Below are 27,038 nucleotides of genomic sequence, written 5' to 3' on the forward strand. Positions count from 1 at the left end.
ATTAGCAATAAAAAAAAATGAAGGTAGATCCTTACTGATAGATGGTTGATATCTATCAATTGGGTCCTGAAGGTACAAGATTCATTATCTAAAATTAATAAGAAGAGCTGTATCTCTCACTTATATGCTACAATGTCTGTATACAGTGTATCTTCTGTAGTCCCTCTTTGCCCATAGCAAAAATACCATAAAAATTGGTTAACTGCTTCAGTAGGCAATCAAAATATTTTTAGACAAGATCATTAGTCATCAACAAACTGGATAATAAATGTTTTCTGTTTATAAAGGTCACAAAAGAATGTAAATATGCTCATTAACTAAAATTTAAATATTTATATGCTTATGCATGATAACTTAAAAGTTAAAATCATTACCAAGAAATCAGTAATTATGCAAATTGCATTTCACACATGCGGAAAGAGCAAGCATTTTAGAGTCATGCAGAACTGGGTTTTCATTCAGATTTTGCTCAGTGTGTGTTCCAGGAAAATGAACATTATCCAAGTCTTATCTGTAATGCAGATATAGGAGTACCCATTAAGCAGTTTCTCATGAAGAACACACCAGTGTACATAAGGGACTCTGCCTTGGCAAAAGTAGGTATTTTATGTTTTTAAACAATGTGATACATTTTAATTTATGTAGAGTTTGTTCAGGAGAGAAAAGAAAGATCATAAAATGGTGATTTCACAGTATGCCCCCATGAACTTTGTCCCAATGCTATGACATAGACATCTATATGCTTGAACACACACACACAATGCATGCTCTTAATGTCCTTATAAAATGAAGCATCATTGTGACAAAAGATGATAATGCTTTATTATGTGAATTAGAATTCCAATTCTAAGACGTGTCCTGTCTTAGTTATTTTTGAGGAATGACTGAAACTTTGCTGAACAATGCTTCCTACTAACGCCCATGCTAGTGTGAAGCTTAGCCTAGCCTGAGAGCCATTACAACGTGTACCTTTTAAAGACTGCAGGGCATTGCTGGAGCCTCTGATTGATTACCTGGAAATCAATAAAACACCAAGGGCCTTGAGCTGAGGTTCCTAAAATGTCACAGAACCTGAATATTTGCTACTTGTGTGACAGACACACCTCCAAGTTGCTGTGTTCTGTGTGCTTACAATGCTGCTCAGAGCCAACCAGATGTTCCAGTGCTTGGGAACTTTGCTGTGTCAGCTTAAAGACTGGAACACCATCTTAGTTATCCTTCAGGCTAAATGTCCCAGGAATAAGAGGGAAAAAGCCCAAAATATGTCATATGTTATCTATACAAAATCACTGAAATTTATGGATATAAGCACATATCAAGTAGGACAATTACCCCCAACACACATACTTATTAGTTTAAGTATTTGATGAGTATTGTTAAGCGCTAAGTGTTAGTCTAAGCATATAGGTACATATATCTACATCTGTCCATACTATCTATATCTAGATATCTATATCCATGTCACCATCTATACTTAAATATCTATATCCATATGTCAATTAGCAAAACTGAAAAAATTCTGTCTCTAATGGAACTCACATTCTATTTCACTCCAGTGAGTGACATGCAATGTGTGGAAACATACTGTGGGATAACCCCTCGTATGCTGTGAATATATGTTGCTCTCATTGGTTGATAATATAAGCTGCTTTGGCCTATAGCAAGACAGAATATAGCTAGGCAGGAAAGCCAAACTGAATACAGGGAGAAAGAAGGGTAGAGTGAGAGAGACGCCAGGCAGCAGCCAGAGAAACAAGATGCCAACAGATTGGTAGAAGTCATCACCCTGTGACAAGGCATAGATGAATAGAAATGGGTTAATTTATATATAAGAGCTAGTTAGTAATAAGCCTGAACTATAGACCGAACTTTCTATAGTTAATATTAAGTCTCTGGGTGATCATTTAGAAGTGGCTACAGGACAGGGTGGGACAGAGAAGCCTTTGTTTACAGGAACAAGCATACATAAAATGTAGAAGTCATTCTGTAGGCATTATCTTGGTTAGATCAGCTATGCCCTTTTCTGTGTGCCTTTATCTGGAGGGCCTCCATCACACTCAGCCCCCAGAGACGTGAAGTCCAAATGCCACCCCCTCTCTGAAGCCTGAACTAGCTCTCTATGGGGCTCCAAAAAACTTTATGTTACAACTCTTTTAACATCTCAGATCATCTTCTTGGCAGGTGGCTATCTCACTAACTAGAGGGTAAAGTCCTCCTGCACAGGAAAGTGGAGAGGACAGATCCTTTCTAAGTGTTCCATCACTGGGGCTCCTGACCACAAGCATGACAGAGGAGCAAATTCAACAATGACAGTTAGTGAATGAATGCAGTCTTATTCCTGCATAAAAAGGAAGTTAATCATGAGGGTAGCTGTGATTTGGGTACTTCTTTGCATTCTACCTACACTGAATCACTCATGAACCCAGGCAATATTTTCAAGTATTGTTTGAAGTCGAGTTAATTTGCATGAACTACTTTAGGATTGCTTTACTAAAAACTGATATGGCAGGCATGGCAATTCAAAAATCTACCATTAATTGTTGACAGAAATATCATTAAAATGATCAACTGATACATTTTAGGGCTTGATTTCTTTTAAGATGCTTAATTCCATCTATAATATCATTTGGATTAGTAGAGGAGCATAGGTGAAATGTCTAGTTCTTCCTGCCTTCTAACTATCAGGAGGAAATTGAATTCTTGCGCTATCCTAAAGGGAATGGGGTTAGCCCTCAGACCAACTGTGTTAGCACAAGAGTACTGGGGGAGCCGCAGGGTAGAAGTGGTCTGAAAGTGAATGAACCTGCAACCTTTAGTCAATACTGAGAGCAAGACCTGTCAGGCCCGAGATTTTATAGGCAGAACTCTGAAACCACTATCAGATTTGGCAATGCTTGGCCAGTTGACCTCCAGTCTTGGAATCTTTGTTGCAGTCAGCTTCGGGAACTTGGCCCTTATTGATTCAGCTATGCAATAAAGAGGAAACTGTATCTTCTACAGGGAGGAAGGTCTTAGGAGCAAGTGAACATCCCTTCCTGCAATCAACTCTCAGGATAATTTTAGCTCTTCTACTGAACTGATAGCCCAAGCCATCTGTTTTACCCAGCTTAGAAGTTCTAGGTACCATTTAGACTGAATAAGAACACGTTTCCTCTTGCTCTTTTGTCTGCTGAGGAAAAAAAGGTCTTTTGCATGCCTCGTTAGGGAAATAATCTCATAGGGTCTGTTTTGTCTGTCCCCAATTCAACACAAGTGCATCCGTACTTCTTTCTCAACCCTGCCCCCAACCCTTAACTACACTCAGCTCCAGGCAGAGCACTGTGAGTATGCGGTGGATGATGGATGATTGACATACGTGCACATTCTGCTTGAGTAGGCTGTGGGAAACTCCGTTAAATAGCAAAGGAAGAACACTTAAATGTAGTTTTTCAAGCACCGTGTACATTTTTATTTCTCATGGAAATAAAATTGCAGACACTTCTTTCTGCTTATTTCGTGTATGGCTAAAATCTCAAGAGGAGAATGCTATCTATAGCACCAAAAAGAATCAGCTTGGGTGTCTATAAATAAATTAGCTGTTGATTGAAATGGCTTTTTCTTCTGTCTGTACCTACCAGTGCCTACCAGCAAAAGATAGTGCGTCCAGATTTTGTGACTACTCAGAATTCACTGCCTTTTCTCCTCATCACAGAAACCTAGTTTCAGGCAGGTTTTTTTTTTCTCCTCCTGATGCTGAGGTTATTAGAGCAAAGGGTTATTTCTGAGCTACGGAAAAGCTGCACTTCACAACAGAACCACACACAGAATTCTAACTTAATGGTGTCAGAACTGGCTCTTGCACGGTTTGACCATTAGCGTCTGCTCAGAGTTGAGCAGTGGCAAATACGTTCCGTCAGGCTCTATGGATTTTCTCTTAGTTCAGAGAATAAATATTTACTCATTTCTGGTTATGGTAACCAAGTAGTCACTTGGTTCCTTGTGTGGATGGCAATGGTACTCAGTTAATCTCATCATCTGACCTCCTGGATACACTAAGTCTAGGTGCAGTCAACTTTAAGGAGTAGTGCAGAACAAAGCATCTGACTATGAAGTAGATGAGCGGGGTGCATGTTCCTGGGTAAAGGACTCCCATTACTGAAGGATTTCTTCTGAGATTCCTTTAAGTTTAGTGCCGGCAGAGTATTAGAATGATTGTTTACGTAGAATTAACTGAATTGGAAGTAACTGAAAAGGGAAAGTGCACTTTTGTCATTTGAATTTGCTGCTAGCTGTAGTTCAATGGAAATATATATGAAAACTAACTTTAAAACCCGTGTAAGTCAGATTGGTTCAACTGGAATCAATTCACTCTTAACCCTAAAGGAGTTATGTAAAAAAGGGACCAGTCACTAAGTGTAGAAAGTTTATAAATTTTCTTATGCAGGTTTCTAAACCTTCTACTGTCAAAACCTGAAAATATTTTTCTGCTTATAATTCAGCCCTGTAATTGTGACCCCATTTCCAACTTGCCATTGCTCCACCTCAAAGACTACAGAGAAAGGCAAACAGACTCCTGTGGGCTTAGCAGCCTTGTCTAAATTTTGTCTTGTTAAAATAGAACACAACTCCATTTCTTTGGAAGTACCCTTGGCTTCCATAGAAACCACCCGAACTAGCCTCCGCCTCCAGGCTGGTGTCTTGTTGAGCTGCATCCTTCCCTGCTTGACTATACTTGTAGGCTCCTCGTGGCTCTGTTCTAAGGTGCAATTAGCTTGGTCTGCCCTTTGAGTGTTGCTTAAAGCCATCTCTTCTCTTCTTGTGACTTGGGAACAGCAACATTCCTTCCACCCCCCAAGTGAATTCGACTCTGCTATATGGTGACTGGAAGGTCTGTCTTTGATTTTCTGTTTTCCTATCACTTACCTATCCATCAGTTTTCTAGTAAGGAATCACTTCCTTTTATAACCCCGTTGAACTCAAGCATATCTGTGTTGCCAGGGCAAAGCATGCACACATGTATGACTGTTGCAACACCCTATTTAGAGTTGCTTGTTAATTTTTTTGGTTCATCTTATGTGATAATTATACAACATCCATTTCCAGAAACCCAAATGCGGTAGCTGATAAATATCAAGTGTTAAACAAATGTATATTGGAAATATGAGTAAAGCAATGTCTCTAGGCTTAAGAAAATATTTTTAAAATGAATTGTATAGTACATTATAGATAAAAAATGGGAATTTTCAGCAGTGTTAACCAACTTACTGATGAGGTAAAGTAGACAAAAATGGGACTGTCTATATATGTTGAGCTCTTTGGATCCGATTCTGAGCTAAGTACCTTTATGTCTTATTTAAACACCATAGTCAGCACATCACACCCATATTAATTCTTACTGTGTTTCTGATATAAGCTTGGTTTGGGGACACTTCATTTGTGCCAGGACCTACACTGAGACTTCTCATCTGGTCCCAATCTTCACAACACTTTAAGGCAAGCCCTGGAAGCTCATTTCTAGTCAAGAACATGGGAGTCCTCACCCATCCAAACTCAAAGAAGCTGGACTTTCCAGCTATATGGATCGGGCTCATTCCAGCAGTCCCATCTCAATGGAACACTATCGCACTCTCCAAACTGAACCAGCTGTCCAATCAGCTTCCATAGACACTTCATTCCCAAAGGGAATGCGTGATCAAATACGCTTAATTCAACCTTTCTCTTCTTGAAACAGTCTGCTTTCTGGAAAGTCCCATTGCATTGTTCACACAGCATAGTTCTGAAACCTAACAAGTGTTTCCTGCCCCTAGCCATCTCTTTGCGGAACACTGATGTTCTGCTCAGGGAAGCACATGGCTGCCTTAAACAGGCATAAAGGAGATGGAAGTGGGGTTGCTAACATATGTTGAGTTCTTGGGACCAGATACTGTGCTAAGTACTTCTATAGCTCAATTAAAGACCACAGTTAGATACATTTATACAAAATGAGAAGAAAATAACTCTTTTTTTTGAACCAATTGATCAAATTTCTCTTTAAAATTCAACAGTTCTGAAGAAACAATACGAATTCTAAGCGCCTTTTCCTAGCATGCCTCCCGAATTTTAGAAAGAAAATATCATCAGGAAACCTTGTGGTTTGACACATGAGGACTAACTATGTACAGAATGAAGAGTCGGAGTGCTGTGATTCCCTGATGATTTACTCATCAATACTGTTGAAAGTGAAGACAGCGTGGAGTCCCAGGCTAGACACTGTGTAAGTCATCATGCACACTACCCCATCTGCTCTCTAGAACCATGGTGTGCAATGCTCAGGTTTAAAATACACGGGCAAGTTCCTTTGGAATAAATGAGTCTGGAATTGTTCAAGGGCACAAATCAGTTCTTGTGACACCAACAAGTATCTGCTTGGCTCTGGACTGTGCTATTCTTTGCTCCCCTGCCACCTGTAATTCCTTATTTCTTAAAGCCATTAGCCCCCCCCCAAATGGAGCCACAGTGCATAGAAAACAAATATATTTTAAACAGCGCAAACTAATCTAAATCTCTTCTATAGTTTAGAAGAACGCGATTAGAGCTTGGCTTTAGCACAGAAATAGAGCAGCTCGCCTAGCACGTGTGAGGCCCTAGGTCCCATGCCCAGTACTGCCAAAATACATAAACAAAAAGTACAAGACTAAAAACATAATCCATGAGCCACATAAAATACGGATTCAGACGTGGTTTGAAAAGTCTTCATGGTTCTGTAATAACTGCCCAATACTTTCTATTTCCTTTTTGTAGGAGTTTAATAGATGAAAGATTTAGAAATAAAGTCTTACTTTAAAGTTCAAATCAAGAAAAATTCATATTCACAAACTTCACCCTGACTTGAATAAGCAGATTCCTTATCACTAAGGAAAAACTCCACTCAATTTGATCTGCATTCCTAAAATTAAAACAAAAATCAGAAAGTAAAGAACGTTTCCTCTCTGGAAAAAGTAAAAGAGCTCTCGCTATGCTTAAAACCTTGTATAATTTTACAAAGTGCACAGCTCCCCACAAGCATCTGCTTATTTGAAATCTCTCGTCATTCATGTTTAAGCATGAAGCCACCTCCCAGTTCTGCTTGTGAAGTGTCAGATCAGGTTTGCGGCTACAGCAACACCTACCAGATCCACGAGTGTCGCCTGGGAGGAGGCAAGTCGCTCACGCGCAACATCCTGAACGCCGATACACTGTCAGCCCACCGCTCAGCAACTTAGCTCATCTTCCGTGCCTCTCCCCGGGTCCTCGCTGCCAGAGTTGCTACTGAGCCCTTTGTCCGTGCATTTTGCTGTCTGATGGCATGCCACTTTCCGTGGCAGGGTAGAGACCGTTCCGGTGTGAGAAGGAATGACTTAGCAAACGACACACAAGGTTGCAGAGGACCATCGCAAGTGGCTCCCTTCAGAAATCAGAGGAGAAAATTGACGTGCAGCCAAATCAGCATGAGAGCTTCCCATGGGGTGTGTAGACTGCATGCAGTTTACCTCAGCGAAGCAAATAATCTGAGTATCCGAAACTGCAGAGAAACCCCCTTTTAAAGAGTACTCATTTTGTCCCTCGCTCTGCATTTTCTCTTCCGTGCCCGGTGATATGTCAGCATGTTTGGGGGTTTTTCTTTTAGCCGAAGTTCACAGTGCTCACATTAATCAAATGAACTCTCTCTTTCCACCCTGTGCATTGCATTTCGAGCTATTGAACCTCCTGTCAGACTCGTTCTGCATTGTTTAGCCCATTCAGCCCACGATGAGAGAACACCTAACACACGGGGTCAGATTTCCTGAATGGCATATGTTAGGCTACAGCCAGGGAGAAACCCTGGAGGGATTTTAAGTCCTTTTCATTGCAGAGGATTACAAAGCAGAGAAAATGTCTGTGTTACACAAAGAAATAACAGTGAGACGGGAATAATGAATTCAACTTTCAGGCTTCGGTGGGCTCTCCTGGCTGCTCTCAGCATGATGGTGTGCATTTAAACTTCTACCTCCGGCTCGGCTCCGGAAGCCTGGTCTCTCAGTAGAGGCAATGGTTCTTCAAGGCACAGGAACACCATTAATTCAGCACAGCAGTGAGAGATTCAAAGACCCTCAGATTGCCCCTAGGGAACCAAAGTGATAAAATATACCCCAAAGACATTCAACAGGGAGGATGGGGTGCCAGCAGTCTGGATCTCTGGGTAGAATATGATCAATACTTTTGCTGGCAACAGCAATCTGCAGTCAAATGAGAAGGTAGGATTAGCTGGTCATGTGTGTCTCATGTTTTGGGCTTTATTCTTATTCATCAATATTTTATATTCCAATGGTGGGGTATTTTAACTGAATCCAAGTTCCTGGAAGGGTTACCTGGTTTATTTCAGATTTTCTTCCACTTCTCTGCTTCCTAGCTCTCATTATGCCTCAGAGAAGCTGACTTTAGGAAAGAACTCATTTTCTGTGATGGCAACAACTGGCGTGTGTAGTGTGTGTGTGTATGTATGTATGTATGTGTGTGTATGTATGTATGTATGTATGTATGTATTATGTGAGGAGGTCAAAGATTAGACATGACACCCAGTTTCCTACATTGACTTTGCTCATGTGCCCTTGCGTCACTACAGCTTGCTTTCAGAAAACATCTAGAAAATGGCTTTAAAACCCAAATCACAGGTCGTGCACCCGTCAGAACTCTGCAGCTCTCCTCTACTATCTTCAAATTCAGAACCAAAGTCATGTTAATCTCAAGTGCCACAAATGATCTCATCATCCCAGCTCTCTGTCCCCACTTCCCATACCTTCAACCAAGAGCTTTTGCTGTTCCTGTACCATGTTAGGAATTCTCCTGCCTCAGAAAAATTTCAGAGGCCATTTTCCTAGTCAAAAACAAAATGAAACAATACTCTTCTAAACTAGGAGCCAGGGCACACATTCACAGTCTCTGTATTTGTGAGTCTGAAGCAGGAGGATTGACGTGAGTTCAAGGCCAGCTTAGACTACAAAGGGACACCTGGTTTCATGAACACCAGCAGCAACAAACTCCTCCAGGTCAAACAAAGCTTCCACTCACATTTTCTCCGGTCATTGCTCCAATGTCAGCTGCTTACAGAGACTGGGCTGCCCATTCCGGTTCTGCATTCTCTACTTGGCCACATCACGGTGTGTACCTGGTCTACTTGGCCTCACATGGTATCTATCAATAACATGCAATTTAATATACATGGCATTTGTATCATTGCACAAGGACCCCTCAAGAAAAAGAGAGTATGAGTAATCCTCTCAATGCTTAATTGTCAGGGTCTACTTTACTGCCTAGTATAATGTAGGCGCTCAACAAATGTTTGCTAAAAGCTAATTAAAGCAGAAATTAATACAAATGCCGTTCTACTGGTTTACAGGTAACAAAACAGAATATGGTTGACTTAATTTGTAATTACATGTGATCTTCATGGAAGCCGTATTTCAGGCCAGGATAACTCGTGTCCAGAATCTTGTGCATGTGAAAGCATGTGGAAGTCAGAGGCCATGTCAGGCATCATCCTCGATAGTATTTTTATTTTATTTTATTCTGGAGAAAAAGGTCTCTCACTGAACCTGGCGTCATCAGTTTTGTTAATACGGTTGGCCAATGAACTCCAGGGATTCTCTAGTTTCTTTCCCACTTGTCCTGGAGCTGAAGAACTAAGTCAGTGCATGGAGGATTTTGCACAGGTCCTGGGAACCAAATCCAGGTCCTTATACTTGTGCTGCAGGCATTTTACCAACAAAGCCATCTCCCCTGCCCCCAGGAGCTCTTATACGAAAGGTTTTACTTTTTCTAGTGGTAGGGGAACCAACCTATCAGTACAATGACTGAGCAGCGCTCAACAGGGAGGAAGGATGCACTGGTGACTGAGAGTCAGGTAACTTGCCAGCTAGCAAGGTGGCTTTTGAATGCTACTAAAGGATTACTGTTGGGTGAAAAGGAAAAGATACATTTACCAAGACCCCCTGGGAATCTTTGACAGGAAGTTTTTACAGGTGAAATGTAGCTAATGTATCCTGTCCTTCACACTAGTTTGCTCCTGCAGCCACAGGGACAGGTTAGGATTTTTCTCTTGAAAAGAGGATAGAAAAGCTCTCCTTACTTTGTTTCACAGTTTAAAGAGATTAATAGAAAAGCTTGTGCACCTTTTATTTTAAATAAAACCTTAAGATATGGTCCACTTACTGTACAATATACCTTTATAAAATGCCCAATTTCAGTATTTCCAGAACTGTGTGCTGATCGCCGCTATCTCATTTCTTAATACTGTCATCATCCTGAAGGAGACCCCAATCTCCATCCGCCACCACCTCCAGCCCCCTTTCCTATTTGGAACACATCACACACATTAAATCATGCAGTATATAAAAACACGAGAGATTATACTTGTATCTGTCATCTCTAAATGTACATATACATAAACTGTCTAGATATAACATCATTGCAATGGTTAGTTTTAATCACCAACTTGATGCAGTCAATAATAGCCTTGGAAGAATCTCAATGAAAGATTGCCTACGTGGTCTTGGCCTGTGGGCCTGTCTACCTTGACTAACGTGGTGTAGTAAGACCCAGCCTACTGTGAGTGGCACCATTCCCTATGCAGGGGGTCCTGAACAATGCCACAGTAGAGAAATCCAGCTGAACACAACAGCATGCAAGCAAGCACATACGTTCATTTCTCTCTGCTCTTGACAGTGCATGTACAGTTCCTGGTTTAACTTCCCCATACCAATGAACTCTAGTCTGGAATTGAAAACCAGAGTGAAGCACTTTCTCCCACGAGTTGCTTCTATCTAAATGTCTTATCACAGCAACAGAAATGAAGCTAGGACCACTGCCCATGTACAATATGTGGTTTCTCATGCAACATAGTCTCACTTATACTATAGTAAGTGTAAGCATTTCATTGTCTTTATTATAATAAACTACCTCATCTAGATATAGCTCATTTTGTTTCTGTTGACTGCCATGGGAGTTGTCTCAGATTTTAGCTATTGCTAATGATCACTCACATACAGGTTTCTATATGGATGTATGTTTTCATTTTTGCTTGAGAGGATCTCAGAATGAAATCACGGGCTTATATCACAAATTATCTAATGTTTAGAGGAACAGCAACTTTCCTAAGCACCATAGAAGGGTTCTGCTTTCCCTCTATCCTCTCTAGTCTTTGCTATTGTCTTTAATGTTAGCTGTAGACATTTCAGGAGGTGCAAAGTGATCATCTCTTTATGATTTTGGTTTGCCTATCCCTGATGGTTAGTGATATTCAGCATGTATACCATGTTCTGCCTGCATGTATGGCTGCAGGCCAGAAGAGGGCACCAGATCTCATTACATATGGTTGTGAGCCACCATGTGGGAACTGAACTCAGAACCTCTAAAAGAGCAGCCACTGCTCTTAACCCCTGAACTATCTCTCTAACCCTGTGTTAGCTACTTGTATATCTTCTTTGGAGAAATAAAGATTAGAATTTTCTGCTAAAGGCCTGGAGGTAGCTGAGTGATAGAGGCCCGATCTAATTAGCACAAGACTTAGCTTGACCCACAACACACATCAAAAAACAACAACCAAAAGGAAAGCAAATATTTGCTTATTTTCTCGTTTTAAAAATCTGGGGTATTGCTGGGCGGCTGCAGTGCATGCCTTTAATCCCAGGACTCGGGAGGCGGAGGCAGGAGGATCTCTGAGTTCGAGGCCAGCCTGGTCTACAAGAGCTAATTCCAGGAGAGCCTCTAAAGCTACAGAGAAACCCTGTTTCAAAAAACAAGCAAACAAACAAACAAAAATCTGGGGTAAGTGGGGTCTTATTGTAGAGCTGTAATAGTCCCTGGTATATTCTGGAAGCAATTTCCTCCACAAATACATGATTTACAAATATTTTCTCCCGTTCTGAGTTATCTTACTTTTGAGAATCTTACTTTTGTCCTTTTACTTATTAAATAATGTTCTTAGATGCAAAGAAAGCTTATACTTTTTGATTTTAAGTCTAATTGATCTTTCTTTTCTTTATTACTTGTGTCTTTAACATCGTATCTAGGAAACTGGATTTATCCAAGTTAATGGATATTTTTGTTTGTTTGTTTGTTTGTTTGTTTATTTTGAGTCCCAGAATGTAATCCAGGCTACCACTGAACTCACAGGGTGGCCTCAAATTTGTGGCAACCTTTTTGCTTCAGCCTCAACAATGCTGGAATTATAGGTATGTATCATCTTGTCTAACTATGAAAATTTATTTACTCTTATATTTTCTAAGACTATCTTCATAGTTTTAACTGTGGTAAAAGCTTTATAGCTTGTAAACATGTGGTTTATTTTGAGTTAATATTTGCTTGTGATATGATTAGAAATAGTTCTATTCTTTTGCACTGTATAAAATTAGTTATCTTGAAATTATTTTTGAAAAAATAAAAAGCAATCTCTCTCCCACTGCCTTTGAACTGACTCTACCTTTTGGTAAAAAACACAGATTGATCATATAAGTATTGGTTTATTTATGATCTTTTGATGCTTTCCATTGATCTCTATATTTTATTAGCAAAGTACCATTTTAGTTTTTTGTTTTTGAGACAGGGTCTTACTGTGTAGCTCTGGCTGTCCCGGAACTTACTCTGTAGACGAGGATGGCCTCAAAGTCAGAGATCCACCTGCCTCTCTCTGCCTCCTGTGTGTTAAGATTAAAGGTATGTGCCACTACCACTCATCTGTAAAATACTGTTTTAAAATTAAATTTCAATAGGAAAACTCAAGCCTCCTACAGTGTTCTTTTCATCTTTGCTCCAGCTATTCTAGGTCCCTTTAATTTCTGTATAATCAGCTTGTCAATTTTCATTAAAAAAAAAAAATTGGTTGTTGACAAGGTCTGTGCAAATCTACTTTGAGGAGTAATGCTCTCCAAGACCTTCTGTCTTTTAATCCATGGGTATGGGATGCTTTCCACTTGGCTCTTTTAGAACTTTTACCAGTGTTTGAGTTTTCAGTGTAAAAGCCTTGCACATCTTTGGAAATTTTATTTTGAAGTATTTTATTCTTCTTGATGCCATTGTTGATATACTTTCATGATTTAATTTTCAAGTTGGTCATTGCTAATGTATAGACTTACAGTTGATATTATGTGTTGGTCTTGCTTTTGAAATCTTGTTCAGCTCGTTTGTGCTTTAGTGATTTCTGGCCTGTGTGGAGGAGTTGTATGTATTCCTTGGTATCTCCAGTGTAAGTTATTTAACAGCGAAACTGATTTGGCTTAATTACTGCAACTGGAGAAAGAAATGTTCTTTGAGTTTCTTGAGAGAAACCTACTGGCTCTCCAGGGGCAGTCTTAGAAAAAAAAATGAATAAACTCTGATTTGCATCTCTCACCAAATGTTATGATATTAATATTAGCACAGTTATTAAAGTAATAATAACAGGTATCACCCATGGAAAGGTTTATATGTTTCAGGTTTACCTCTGTCTTCTAAATAATCCTACAAAGTAAGGATCATTTTATACTCGTTTTAAAATAGAAACCGAACCTAAGGAAGCAGGTCATGAATTTTCATGGTCGCAGTTAATTAATGATCATTGCAGGGACTCCCATGTGAGCCTGAGGAAGGAGGTCTGAGAGGCAGAGCTTACACCTAGAGATCTCGGCGTCGACTGTCGTGCCGAGCACTGACTACTTACTGTTTCTTGTACCCTAAACCCTACAACCTATAACAGTGGTTCTTGCTCCCTTCCTAAGCACTAATGGAGAATCCTGGTACCTGGGAAAGGTCACATACAGGAAAACTTTATTCCAGGATTGCATCTGGAAACGGCTCCCTTTCGCTTTCTATGAAAACATGTTCTGCAGACAGACAGGATCTTAGATCCAGGCTTGGCAGCCCCTCAGCCACCCACAGCCTTTACTGAACAAGCAGTTCCACTGAGTGGTGATCGCTTGCAGAACCAGTGGGGTCCACCACAGTCTGGCCCCGAGCAGCTGGCAATTGCTTAACAGGGCCAGCACTTGTTTATGTCACCAGCCTTTAAATTTACTACTGTGGAATGACATCGTAAAATTGACTTCACTCTGAAGAATTTTAAGCATTAAAACATGACTTAATTGGCTGAAGTCTACGGCAATAAATGCGCGTCTGTCCAAAATCCGATCATTTGAAGGTTTGTTTACAAGCAATCTCCTTTAATGAGTATCTTTTCAATATGAAAAATCAGAATCTGTGCCATTTTACTTATAAATAATAAAAGCAACAACAATGCTGGTTGTGATAACTATTGAATCTCATCCAAATAAACATGCGAATAAAAGCAGAATTAGCAAATGCAATTGTAGGGTTTTTCAAAGGACTTTCTCACGTGTCATTACATTTGGTTGCCACCACAATCTTGTAATAAAAGTGCGCTTATTTCCATTTTACAAATAAGGAAACTGACGTTCAGCCTCAGCCTCAACAACCACCGTCTCAGCTGCCATGCCAGGTATTACAGATCCCTGTGATCTTAGCCACCGGTGCTCCTTATCTACTGTTGAAGAGCCTTTCGAGACGAGTATTGCTATTTCTGTTCTGCAGGTGAGTCTTGGGGAGGGTTGAAAGGTGTTCAACACTGTAGCAAAAAGAAGGCAGAGAAGGACTTGAGAGCAGTTCTTTATAGTCTGGGTTTGTGCCCCTCCGGTAAGGAAGACAATGACAGCTCAATTTAGGAGAAGGACACGGGACTAATTGACTTCAAGTCCTGCTGGATCTGATCTGTTTATTATAAACAAAAGCACAATGCATAGCTCATTGATTCTTATCCTAAGAGTTCATAATCTTTAACTCTTTTCTCAGTTTATCTTATGCCCCATCACATCACCTACACACTATGACCAGAAGTCAGTAGAGACTATAAGCAGATTGAGATTTATAGTTATGGAAAAGTGAGAAGTTAGCTGGCTTTCACACAGCCTGATTCATCCTCTAGCAGAGTTTACTGGATCTGTTAGATACTAGTTCTGGATGATAGCACTATGGAGTTTGGAGGTATTCCACCCTCCCCCATGCCACATTGTTAGTCTCTCTCTCTTTCTCTCTTTCTCTCTCTCTCTCTCTCTCTCTCTCTCTCTCTCTGCATGGTGTGTGTGTGTGTGTGTGTGTGTGTGTGTGTGTGTGTGTGTTAGTCTAAAGGGCTTATAGGTCAGCAGAATGGCAAAAATCAAAGTACGCAAGTTACACAACCCTCAGTCTCCAAGAGCCCTGTGAAATGACAAGCTTGTCCCTGTGCATTATTTTCCCAACAGGGATGAAGTGAGGAGGCAGAAAATCCTCAAAGCATCTCAGCAATGACCTCATACTCAACTTTCACCGAATATTTGGAGTGTCCATAGACACCCGTGCGTCAGCTATGAACAGGGCATAACTTTTTCATCCATCAAGAGAATGTGGATTAAAACCAGAGCCCTCTGATGACCACTTGCCATGCATAATGGCTGTGATATGGGCACTGGTAAGTACCCAGGGTTTGAGACAGATTCTCATTGACCGTAGCAAGTTTATAATTTAGTCGTCACCAACACGGTTTCAAAGACAATGGAACCAAGTGTCTAAAAGTCATGTGCTTAAAATCACACAGCTAGTAAATTTGAGAGTATAGGCCAGATGTGTTTACCCCCAAATCACTGATTCTTTTCCCTGCCAGAGGTCTGAGCAGGAGAGCGGTGGGTAGATGTCTGATCTTGAGAACCGCGGAAGCTCGGCGCCTTCCTCCTAATAGACAAATGATAACAGGCTTGGGATGCTGTAAGCAGGATAAGCAAAATTTGTGTAATGGTTGCAGCACTAACTCTGCGGGTTTGGAGGAAAAACAGGTAATTTCCAGGAAAACACCTCATGAATTGTGAGAAATCATTTAAATATAAATTGCAAATAATTAGAACTTCTACAGAAAAGAGAATCCAAAAAGATGGATTGATTTCTTATTCAAAGAATTCAGAAACAGTATCCTGATATTGGAGACTTGGGCAAGTATCCAAAAGCTCTACCAGGGGACAGTTTCCCGCATTGAGTCTAAGAAAACATACCAAAGGAAACAAAAAGGCCATACTCAGGTGTGTGTATGCGTGTGTGTGTGTGTGTGTGTGTGTGTGTGTGTGTGTTTCTTTTCAGTTTTGCAGAGTAACACCGATTAGTTTGCACTGGTTCTGAGTTCTGACCCTTTGTCAATCCAGGAAGTGATATTCTCTATGAATCTCTCTGCACCCAGTGTGAAAGCAGGGTAAGATGCTTATAATAACCTCTCGGAATGATGAGTTCCCAAGATTTAGGGGAGTATACTGTCATTTCAAAAAAGAAAGAGCTGCCTGCTCATCTTCCAAAGGTTGCCTAAGAATATTTTTTAATTCCTGCCTGACAGTGCGTGCGTCCTCTAGGATGAAACTGTGATCTGGAAATAATAACGTCTTGATGTCACAACAGCGCCGCTCGCCCCACTGCTGGAGGGCCACAATCCAACTTGGCTCATCATGAAGTCGGATACAGGCACCTCCTCCCGATGAGCTTTGTTTTCATATTTAAATAAATCCTAGAGGCACAGTCAGTATAATTGGATCTTCTGGGGCACTAAGAATCAATTTGACATTAGAAAACTTCCCATAAAGAAAAGATCATCAGTGGCTATTGACTCAAACCTGACCGTTTTACAAATAGAGAAACTACAAATAGACCTCCTTGGGTGAGGTCGCTTGGACCGGTAGAATCTTTTTCCAGTTTTGTAGATACGTTAGAGGCTTATTCCCATTAAAAAATGACACTAAGTAGATTGTGTCATAAGTTTAACTCTCCTTACTGGGTGCTAAATAAAATAATGGCAATTCAGTGTAGCAAATGGGGAGGGAGTTACTGGAACCACACAGACCTGAATTCAAATTTCATTTAGCTTCTTAATTGGTAACAGGTAATTTAATTTCCTGTGCTTTGAGGTTTGCAACTGTAAAGTGAGGATATAATATACGGCACTATTTAAAGATCTTGAATTTGTGAGTGCCAAACAACTAATTAAAATGGGCAGAACTAACACAGGAAGTATTGAGCCTTATAATGAAGCCACTGTAATAAATGAAAGGGTAGAGGCGGTGCCAACCTCAAGAAGGACTGAATAGAAAGATTCAACAATTCTTGGTCCCTCACTGTGCCCTGCCTCTCATCTCTATATGTCAAGCAAGGTCCCTCTGTTAGTCTGGCTCCTCTACACAAGGGACATAGTCAAACTCTGTGCCTTGGCCTCACTATGAGAGGGAAGGATGCTTCCCCGCTCTAGTCTTTCTTGTAAAAGTCCCATACGATAGCCTTCATTTGCTCATTGTTGGTTACATGACAACTCCCCTAGACAGGAGGTGGCAACTTCAAAGTTCCTATTAAAACCTGCAGTGTGTGGATGACCAAGAGAGACAGAGCGCTTACCTGAGGGAAGGGTGGTGGTTATTAATGACTGAGATAACTATTTTAAAGACCATGAGTATCTACTATTGTACTTACAGTCGGTCTACTGAAGGGACCTAATTCAGGATTGCCATAATCAAAGAAGTTAAAGGACCTAAAATGCCAGGTACCTAGTTGGAATATTTATCTGACTACAAAATTTCTGATGTAATTTTAAATATGTATCAGGCAAGATACAGAGTGTGTAAGAGTCTCTAAAGTAACCTGTAAGCGGCAAAGTGACATTATCCAAGTGTACTAGGGTTTAGGACACTAGTCAGAGTCCTCATCATCACTGGGAACCATGACACTTTACAAGAGGACTGGCCAAAACAACTTTAAAGTTCATGTTTTCTCTTCTGATCTTTCACTAGGCCAAAATATAAAACTCCAAGAATAGGTTCTAGAGAAAACAAATACTGATCTCTCAAGATTGAAAAGGGAGGCCAGCTGGATGGTTTGGCTTTTAAAATAATCACTCTGGAGAAATGACTGTGGAAGAGAGGGCAAAAGTAAACAGTCCTGTCAGGGAATATCCCAGAAGACAAGCCTGGTGTTGATGGGGCTTTACCCGTACAGGCAGAAGTGGTATTCAATAGTCAAATCCCAGGAGCACGTGGATGGTAAGGTCTGCAGACCGGCTGACTGTGAAATGCTAGCCAGAGGTAAAGTCAGCATTGGCAGTAACATGAAGAATTTAACACACACTGGAGAAAGTGGAATTCTGCTTGTTTCGCAGCAGAGTCTTCCTGGGTCCTACTTTGGGGGTTTGAACTTGAGGTCCTGGTCCACAGAGGGCAGAACTGGAACTAAAGGGAAAAACTGGGGTGGAAGATGTGAGTGTAGCAGTCATCAGCAGACAGACAACATTGATGCCCAGAGTTCCGTTGGGACCATCTTGGATGTGAGAGGAGACATACAGAAAGGAACTGAATTGCAGACCCTTATGTTTCTGTAAGAGAAGCATCCGTTGAGACTGCTGGGAAATCAGTGGGGCTGACTGCCTGAAGCTAAGAAAAGCAAAGTGTTTGCAGGAGGCACACGGGAATAGACAAGACGGTTGGTCCTGATGGTGATCGTGCTAAAATCGACGTCGGTGGAGTTGTAAGGGTGTGTGTGACGTCATCACAGCGAACACAAGACAGCTCATGGGCATGGGGAAGAGGCATGGGGTTTATTTCAGGTAAGAGATGGGGCATCTGGAGAGGATGCTGAGAACAGAAGACATCAACAAAGTACACGTATACTCAAGATAGAGAGCCAGCGATGCCTTAGGAATTGAAAGTTTGAGCACTATGATAAGTGTGTGTTATAAATTCCAAAGGCTGCACAAGGACCAGGTGTTTAATAATACGAATCAAGCGAACACTTGTTCTAATCTTTCTCAGACTGCATTGCACAAGGCACTGCACCGCGTCCCCATTTCCAGTGTTTATGATGACATCACAAATGTTGTCCTGATGCCTTCTCATTTGTGTTCAACTTATAATAGTTCCATTGTCTTCTACAATAATAGCTATTGAATTTGAAAAGTGACGAAATTGTTGGTGTTCCAATGAGCTCACCCATCTCAGCGCCTTTCACTCGCTCCTGCCTATCACATCAAAAGACAGATGAAAATGCAGATGTTACTTGAGATTTGGCTGGAAGGTTGTACCAAATGCTCCTGCAGAGAAGACACCAGTGGAGCTTGAGACTACTAAGGCATTGTTATTTAAACATGGAATTTAATCAACCTGTCTCTTAAATTCATCTTCTCTCTGCTCCGCACTTCCCATCTCTCCTCATTCTTCCATAGGCAAAGTCAAAGACATGTAACGACACACGTTTCATGAATAACCCTGGTTACAGGAAACTGAGAAGGGGCAGGACCAAAACCAGAGAAGTCAGTGACAAACACCTTTCTACTGATTTGAATGACAAACACCTTCGGTGATAAAAGGCAGGAAATATCATGGTTTGATTCCTGTTTGGGGACTCGATGAGAGTCGCTAGCTAGCAGGTCAGTCCTCGGGAGAATGACCAGCAGTCGTTACTGTTAGGGCAGGAGGACATCTTTTCATGGATGTAGCAAAGGCTGTGGGGTGAAAGGTTTAACTCTTGGTGAAATTTAAGCCAAGCCTCAGAGTAAGATATTCGTCGGTGAGACCAAGTGGGATCCTCTAAGGGGACGAGAATTCTGATCCTCGCCAATGTGTCGGTCCTTCCGTAGAACTAGTGGATTGATGGGTTATATTGAGAATGGGTATGCTGTCAAGTCCTCTAGTTTCACTTGATCTCACCCTCCCTCATAAGAGTCTCTGTACCCTTTCAAGGCTGTCATCAAGAAGACCACACCAGATTTCGATCAGAAGCTTTAGCCAAAATAAACTACTTTTCTTTATAATCTACTAAAATTATATTATTAGCAGCCGAAACCTGCTGAACTGTCCAGAATGTGCCATGGTTTCTGGCATCTTATGAGTTTTGCACACACACACACACACACACACACACACACACACTAGTCCACTGGTGACAATGGAAGGCTGATATGTAATTAGCCATTGGTTAAGGCCAACTAATCAATTAATCAATTTATTGTTCAGTCCTAAATAAGTTTTAAAAATACATTTGTAGAAATATTAAAATTAGTTGTCCATGAGATATCTGTGTGGAAACTATATTTAATGTTGAAATGACTTGAGACTGTGGGCATTGGGAGTGGCCACAACGGGTCAGGTGAAATGGTGAGGAGTCAGACAGAGCATAGATGTGAAGAAGGAGACGGGGCATGGAGGACAGGCAGAGCAAGGAGAAAGAAGAACAACTCTCTGGAGAGAAGAGGCATGGGGGGGGAGAGAGGGAGGGAGGGAGAGAGGGAGAGAGAGAGAGAGAGAGAGAGAGAGAGCTCCTCAGCAAGGGAAAGCAACACAGACAACAGTGAACTCCAGTGTTTCCTTGGCTTCTGTCTTGATCTCAGTCCTGGTCAGGATGTATCTCACAGTTCGAGCCCTGTAATTGGAGGAAACTTGTATAAATTTGTTTCTTTGCAATCAGAAAGCACTAAGTTGTGGGGGGGACATGCTTTTAGCTGCATTTGCTCGCTTCTTCTTTAAGGCTAAGAGGAAGGAGTAGTGGATGGGAAGGAGAGATGGATGAGGAGAGAGAGGTGGGGGAAGGAGAGGCGGGGGATGGAGAGGTGGGGGAAAGAGAGGTGGGGGAAGGAGAGGTGGGGAAAGAAGAGGCAGGGGACCAGTCTGTGTTCCATGTTCTCATCAGACAGAAGGAAAGAGGCACTGAATCCTTTTTGCCTTTAGACATAAAGTGTATGGAGCAGCCTTCAGGCTACACACATGCCTGCTAGCTGCTGGCAACTGCAGTGTGCATACTGTAGACAAAATGATTGAAAGAGCATGGTTAATCATGAAATGTCTATGCACCAATGAAACAATAGGTGGCAACAGAGAGCAGAGTATAGCACAGCTCCAGGGACATCATGGTTTCTCTGAGGCCCCCTTTTTTACTCTATCTATCTATCTATCTATCTATCTATCTATCTATCTATCTACATATATCTATATATCTATCTATCATCTATCTATCTGTTCTCTTTCATCAAGCTGTCTCTTGCATGTGCTTAGAGCTCATTCTGTGAGAGTGGAAAGGCAGTGACAGATATATGTCACACAGAGCTACATGGTCCTTCCACAGACCCACAAAGATCATCGTTAAAGAATTCGGCACTGTGGCTGATGTTAAGATCACAGTGATGAGAACGCATTTGCTGTAAGACCTCAGACTAGTAGGAAACAATAAGATGACCAACAAGGAAGGGTGACAACCCACAATGTATCTGGCACAGGGTCCTATGGGGACGCTGAGGAGAAACCCCTACCACCTTAGTCTTTCCGAGAGGTCAAATAAGCTAAGTCTTAAAGGAGAAAGCAAGAAGAGAAGGGAGTTTGAAAGAGATCTCAGCACAGATATTTAGAATTCCTTCCAGATGCATTTTGTGATAGGTTAACTCCAAACCCAAATAATGAATTACCAGCATGGCATATATCAGGCATCTTAGCAACTGAGCTATTTTTGGACCCGCTGCCCTCCTTCATGCTCCTCACATCACACCGCTCACACTGCTCCCCCACAAGTCTTGTGAGGACAGAACTCCAAGCTCCCTGGAAGCCACTGTCTGGCTAATGTTCTCTGTTGGCAGGAATGCTTAGGCAAAAGGACGCCGAGGGGAAGTGACTGCACCTCTCCATCAGGAATTAACTCAGTCTACAAATACCAACGAACACCTACAGTTTGCTTATTTGCCTTCCCCGCAAGACTGCAGCTCTGGAGGATGAGAAGCTTGCCTAATTGATCTTTGTACCCTGGGAGGCTGGCACAGTACCTGGCCAGCTGAGGAGAAAGATGGGTACACAAATGAGAACCTTTCACCTGTGGGGAACAAAGATATTAAAACCAAACCAGACCAAAAATCATGATGTTCTGGAACAATTCAGGACATGGGAATAGAAATAGCTGCCATGAATATATTTAAGAATATTATGAAGCAGAGCAAGGAGACCTCACATCCAAGAACTGTTAGAGGTTCAAGGCATGATAGCTGAATGGAAAAGTGGTCCAGGTTGAGGAAGGCAAAGGACTCTGATACAGGAGACAAGTAAAAATAGGACACCTGGGATGGACGGGAGAGTCCAGGATAAGGATGAAGCATAGCCATTAAAATGGAAGCGAAAAGTTGAACTCTGTACAGAAGGACTAACTAAGTGTGGACGTGAAGGCATGATGTGGTCAAGAAAGGCTGGCATTATGTGTCAAAGGACCTTGTCACGGTTGGTTCTAGGGACCAATTTGGCAAGTCCAGAGGATCCACAGCTCATCTGAGTTGAGAAGAGGCTGTAGATGTGGTTGACATCCTCCAACTGCTTTAAGTGAGGAGCATTATCCTGAACAGTGTGCAGCGTCTCATCCAGTCATCAGAAAGGCCAGACAGGTTTCCAAAGAGGAGGAAGTTTTACCTAAAATGGTAGCAGCAAACCTTCCCACGTTCTAACGTCATGGCCTCACCCACGAACTTCAGACTCAATCCCAGCCTCTAAGTAACTGGTCTGCCAGCTGGACTAGCAAGCTTTGGATTTGCCAGACTTCATGTCTCTATGGGAGAATTCCTTGAAATAATGCCCTTTTGCACACACACACACACACAACATGCATACACACAAGTAAGTACACACAAACAGTCTCATGTTTGTTCTGTTTCTGTGGAAAACCTATGGTGATGTGAGCCTTAATATCATATTAGAAAGAATTAATCTTGATTAGGTAGCATTGGTGTGCTGATAATGCCACAATCAGGGCTGCCTTATTACCTGTCCATCTCTGTATTGTGACAAGGGAGGAGATAAGAAACAACAGATCTGCGCCTGTCACTGGTAATTCCACCGTGCTCTTGAGTTTCCCCAATTCTAAGGCATTTCAGTCAACAGCCCTGGGAATTACTTCCAGACGGTGACAACAAAGCTTGTCACTGGAAAGCTTACAAAATGGATTTCCCCTTCCCTGGTATTAAGCAGCGCTGCTATGATTACCACAATTCCCAAACACAGCTCGGTTGCATCCAAAACCTTCAAGTATAATTACATATCAAAACACAACAGAATTAGTTTTGTGTTTTCAAAAAGAGATGTCATCCAAATAGATTTTTATCATTTCATTTTTATAGCTACTTTGAGGCTTTTATGGTGCCTTTCCATGGGAGTTCAAAATGTGTTGCTGACATTATAATATGAATTTGTCATTCAGTAGCATTAACTACAATGAGCATTTATCAGCATTGCACCAGGTGTTGTGAGAAATACAGAGAATTATGATAACATCTCAGCCATCCAAAACGAAGAGGGAAATCTCAGTCTAGAAATCTGGGTCTCTCCATTAATACAACAAGTTATTTATTACCATGTATACTGTGTGTCATGAACTCTGGCAGTTTGGGGATGAAGAGATAAATCAAGCATAGTTCTTGCCAAGAGTATTTATGATAGGATGGGAATAGAAAGACAATCAAAAGTGATCCAGGGTGTTACATGTTCCTTCCTACTATTTGGGGGGCACTAAAGCAGTCATTATTATCAAGCTGATACTAGAGGTAACCCTTAACCCCTGAGTCAGCATCTGTCAGTCACACACGAAAGCATCAGAAATTAGGGAGGAAAAGCTTTCATGTGCAAAGTTATGGAACAATAGAGACTTTATTTTTTGGAAAACTGGACATAGGAGTGTATTGTCAATCTTCACACTGTGCCTGGAGTGTACCTATTTATATGACCGGCTTGGCATAGATGGTGCCTATGGTGTGGAGAAACATAGATAAGAAACAAACAACTCCAGGAGATGAAGCAAGCCCCACATTAGCAAGAGCCGTGATTCTGACAAAAGAGATTTACCAGGCCGGTGGCAGGGAGTCGCTTTAGCTCCTGCTACTGTGGCTTTCTAAGCTGCTGCTTAAGCACCCAACAGTCATGTTCCATCATGCTGCATTCTTCCCTTTCTGTAAGTTCTTGATCCACCGAATACTCAACAAAGAAAAGTCCCAGGACCAGGGGGCATCACTGTTGAATTTTACCAAGCATGTAAAGAAAAATGAAAACAAATCCTTATCAAACCCTTCCAAAAATTAAACAAAAAGGTAAAGACTTTCCAACTCATTTAATAAGGCAGCACTATTCTGAATCTACAAGAAAAAAACAGACCTGTATGAGCATAAATGCAAATATCAGGAAATTAAATCCACAAAATTTAAGAAAGCATTATATATCAAGTTAGGAATCAATCTATCTTAAGACCCAGCAAGAGTGGTAACTCTTAGGCATATACCCAAAGGATACTCAATCATGCCACAAAAATATTTGCTCAACAATGTTCATAGCAGCATTATTAGTAATATCCAGAACCTGGAAACAACCTAGATGCCCCTCAACTGAAGAATGGATAAAGAAAATGTGGTACATTTAACAATGGAGTACTATTCAGCAGAAAAAAAAAAACAAAACAATGACAACATGAAATTCACAGGCAGATAGATGGAACTAGAAAAAAAAAATCCTGAGTGAGATAACCCAGACTCAGAAGGACAAACACGATATGTACTCACTCATTAGTGGATATTAGATGTAAATCAAAGGATAACCAAGTGGGAGAGAAATGAAAAAGAAGTCTTGATACAGAGAGCCACTGGGGGGTTAGGAAGAAACCTGGTGCTAGGGAAATTCCCAAGAATCTGCAACGATGACCCCCGCTAAGACTCCTAGCAATAGTGGAAAGGGTACCCCAACCAGTCTTCCCCTGTAATCAGAATGGTGAATACCCCAACATTCATCACAGAACCTTCATCCAATAACTGCTGGAACCAGATGCAGAGATCCACAACCAAGCACCAGGCTGAGCTCCAGGAATTCAATCGAAGAGTGAGAGAAGAGAACATATGAGCAAGAGAGGTCAAGATCACGATGGAGAAATCTACAGAGACAGCTGAACCAAGCTCGTGGAAACTCATGAACTCTAGGCTGATAACTGTGGAGCCTCCATGGGACCACACTAGGCCCTTTCCATGTGGGAGACAGTGGTGAAACTCAGAATATCTGCGAGGCCCTTGACTGTAGGACCAGGATCTATGGCTGGTGCATGAGCTAGCTTGTTGGAACCCATTCCCTATGGTGGAATGTCATGCTCAACCTTAATGCAGTGGGGATGGGCTTGGTTCTGCTTCAACTTAATGTGTCAAACTTTGATGACTCCCCATGGGAGCCCTTACCTGGGTAAGGAGTGGATGGGGAGTGGGCAGGGGGAGGTAAGGGGAAGTGAGACAAGGAATGGGGGGGGGGAACTGTGGTTGGAATGTAAAATGAAATGAAAAATATAAATTAATTTAAAAAAAGAAAACATCTAAGAAATAGCTCAAAAAGAATACAAAGTTGATTTAATGCTTAAATATCAATTGCTATAATATGTCACATTAACAAAGATTTAAAAGAGCAGTTGTCTCAGTAGGTACAGAAAAAGCATATGCCAAATGCCACACCCTTTTATGATAGGAACACCTAACCTACTAGGAATATAATAAAATCTGCCTAACTTGACGAGGCATCTATGAAAATCTAGGGGCTACAAACTGGTCTTGCCCTGTAATCAGACTGATGATTATCTTAAATATCACCATAGACCCTTCATCCAACAACAGATGGGAACAGAGGCAGAGACCCACTTCGGAGCACTGGACTGAGCTCCCAAGGTTCAGTTGAAGAGCAGAAGGAATGAGTATATGAACAAAGAGGTCAAGACCATGAAGGGTTTATCCACTGAAACAGTTTACCTGAGATAATGGAAGCTCATCAACTACAGTTGGACTGGGAGGGAACAAGCATAGAACCAAACTAGTCCCTCTGAATGTGGCTGACAGTTGTATGGCTGGGGCAAACTGAGAGGCCACTGGCAGTGGCACTGGGATTTATCTCTACTGCATGTACTAGCTTTTGGGGAACCTATTCTCTTTGAATTTATACCTTGTTCAGTCTAGATGTAGTAGGAAGAACCTTGGACTTTCAACAAAGCAAAGTGCTTTACCCTTTCTTAGGATTAGAGGGGGTGGGGTGAGAGGGTGTGTGGAGGGAATGGAACGATGGGAGGAAGTGAGAATTTGGATTGGTATTTCTTTTAAATCCAATAAATAAATAAAAAAGAAAAGAGTTTATAAAAAATAAAAGAAAATTTAGGGGCTAAAGTTACAGTTTTGAGGTACGCCACTTGCCTAGCACATGTAAGGTCATAGGTTCAGCTCCAAGCAGAGAGAGAAAGGGGGGGATGAACAAGAATCTCAAAACAACTTAAAATAAATTAGAATATTGTTGTTCTCTTGCGACACTACAACTTCCAGCGTTCCCCTGGGGACACATTTCCCAGAAGCTTTTACATTCCCCGTTAAAAAGCGGGGGCCGCCACGAGCCCCCCTCTCTCTCTCTTCTTCTCTCTTCTCCTTTCTCCCCCCCCTTTTTCCTACTGTGTTTGCACGCCCCTCCCCACCTGTTTGTTGCCCCTCCTCCATTAAAAGTGCACCCACGTGGGACCGCCGCGTGTCTGTGTCTTTTCCTCGCGTAACAGTCTTTACACCCATAGGACAAACAGGAATTAAGAACAACAAATATGATACTGGCTTATCTAGGTATAGGCATGGTCATAGGCATAGGCATTGGTAGAAATACATGTGTATGTATAGATATAGATATGAATGACAGAACTGAGAGTCCAAAAATCAACTTCTTTATCTATGAACAACTGATCTTCTACAAAGGTGTCAAGACAATCCAATGCAGGATTGTCTATAATTATAATAGGGTATTTTTATTTTTTTTTTTGAGACAGGGTTTTTCTGTGCCTTTGGTGCCTGTCCTGGAACTAGCTCTTGTAGACCAGACTGGCCTCGAACTCACAGAGGACTGCCTGCCTCTGCCTCCTGAGTGCTGGGATTAAAGGAGTGCGCCACCACCACCCAGCCTTTCCATAAATGTTTGCTGAGACTATTGGACACCTATGTATATAAAGTGTACTCAGAC

General features: G+C 41.5%; 1 protein-coding gene across 5 annotated transcripts in view; it reads right to left on the reverse strand.

The window, feature by feature from the left end:
* The window catches only part of Pde4b (phosphodiesterase 4B), a 524,499-nt gene that overhangs the window by 178,202 nt on the left and 319,259 nt on the right, over positions 1 to 27,038 (reverse strand). Inside the window, exon 1 of one of the 5 annotated variants that reach the window (XM_041651419.1) lies at positions 7,128 to 7,541. The exons of the other annotated variants lie outside the window; for them this stretch is intronic. Coding sequence (XP_041507353.1) covers positions 7,128 to 7,177 — 50 coding nt within the window. The 5' untranslated portion in view covers positions 7,178 to 7,541. Of the gene's footprint in view, positions 1 to 7,127; positions 7,542 to 27,038 lie in introns of those variants that run through there. 5 annotated transcript variants of the gene reach the window in all.

Source organism: Microtus oregoni, unplaced genomic scaffold (assembly GCF_018167655.1).
Source record: "Microtus oregoni isolate MIOR12 unplaced genomic scaffold, Mior012 000005F_ref0000423, whole genome shotgun sequence".
NCBI classification, from domain to species: domain Eukaryota; kingdom Metazoa; phylum Chordata; class Mammalia; order Rodentia; family Cricetidae; genus Microtus; species Microtus oregoni.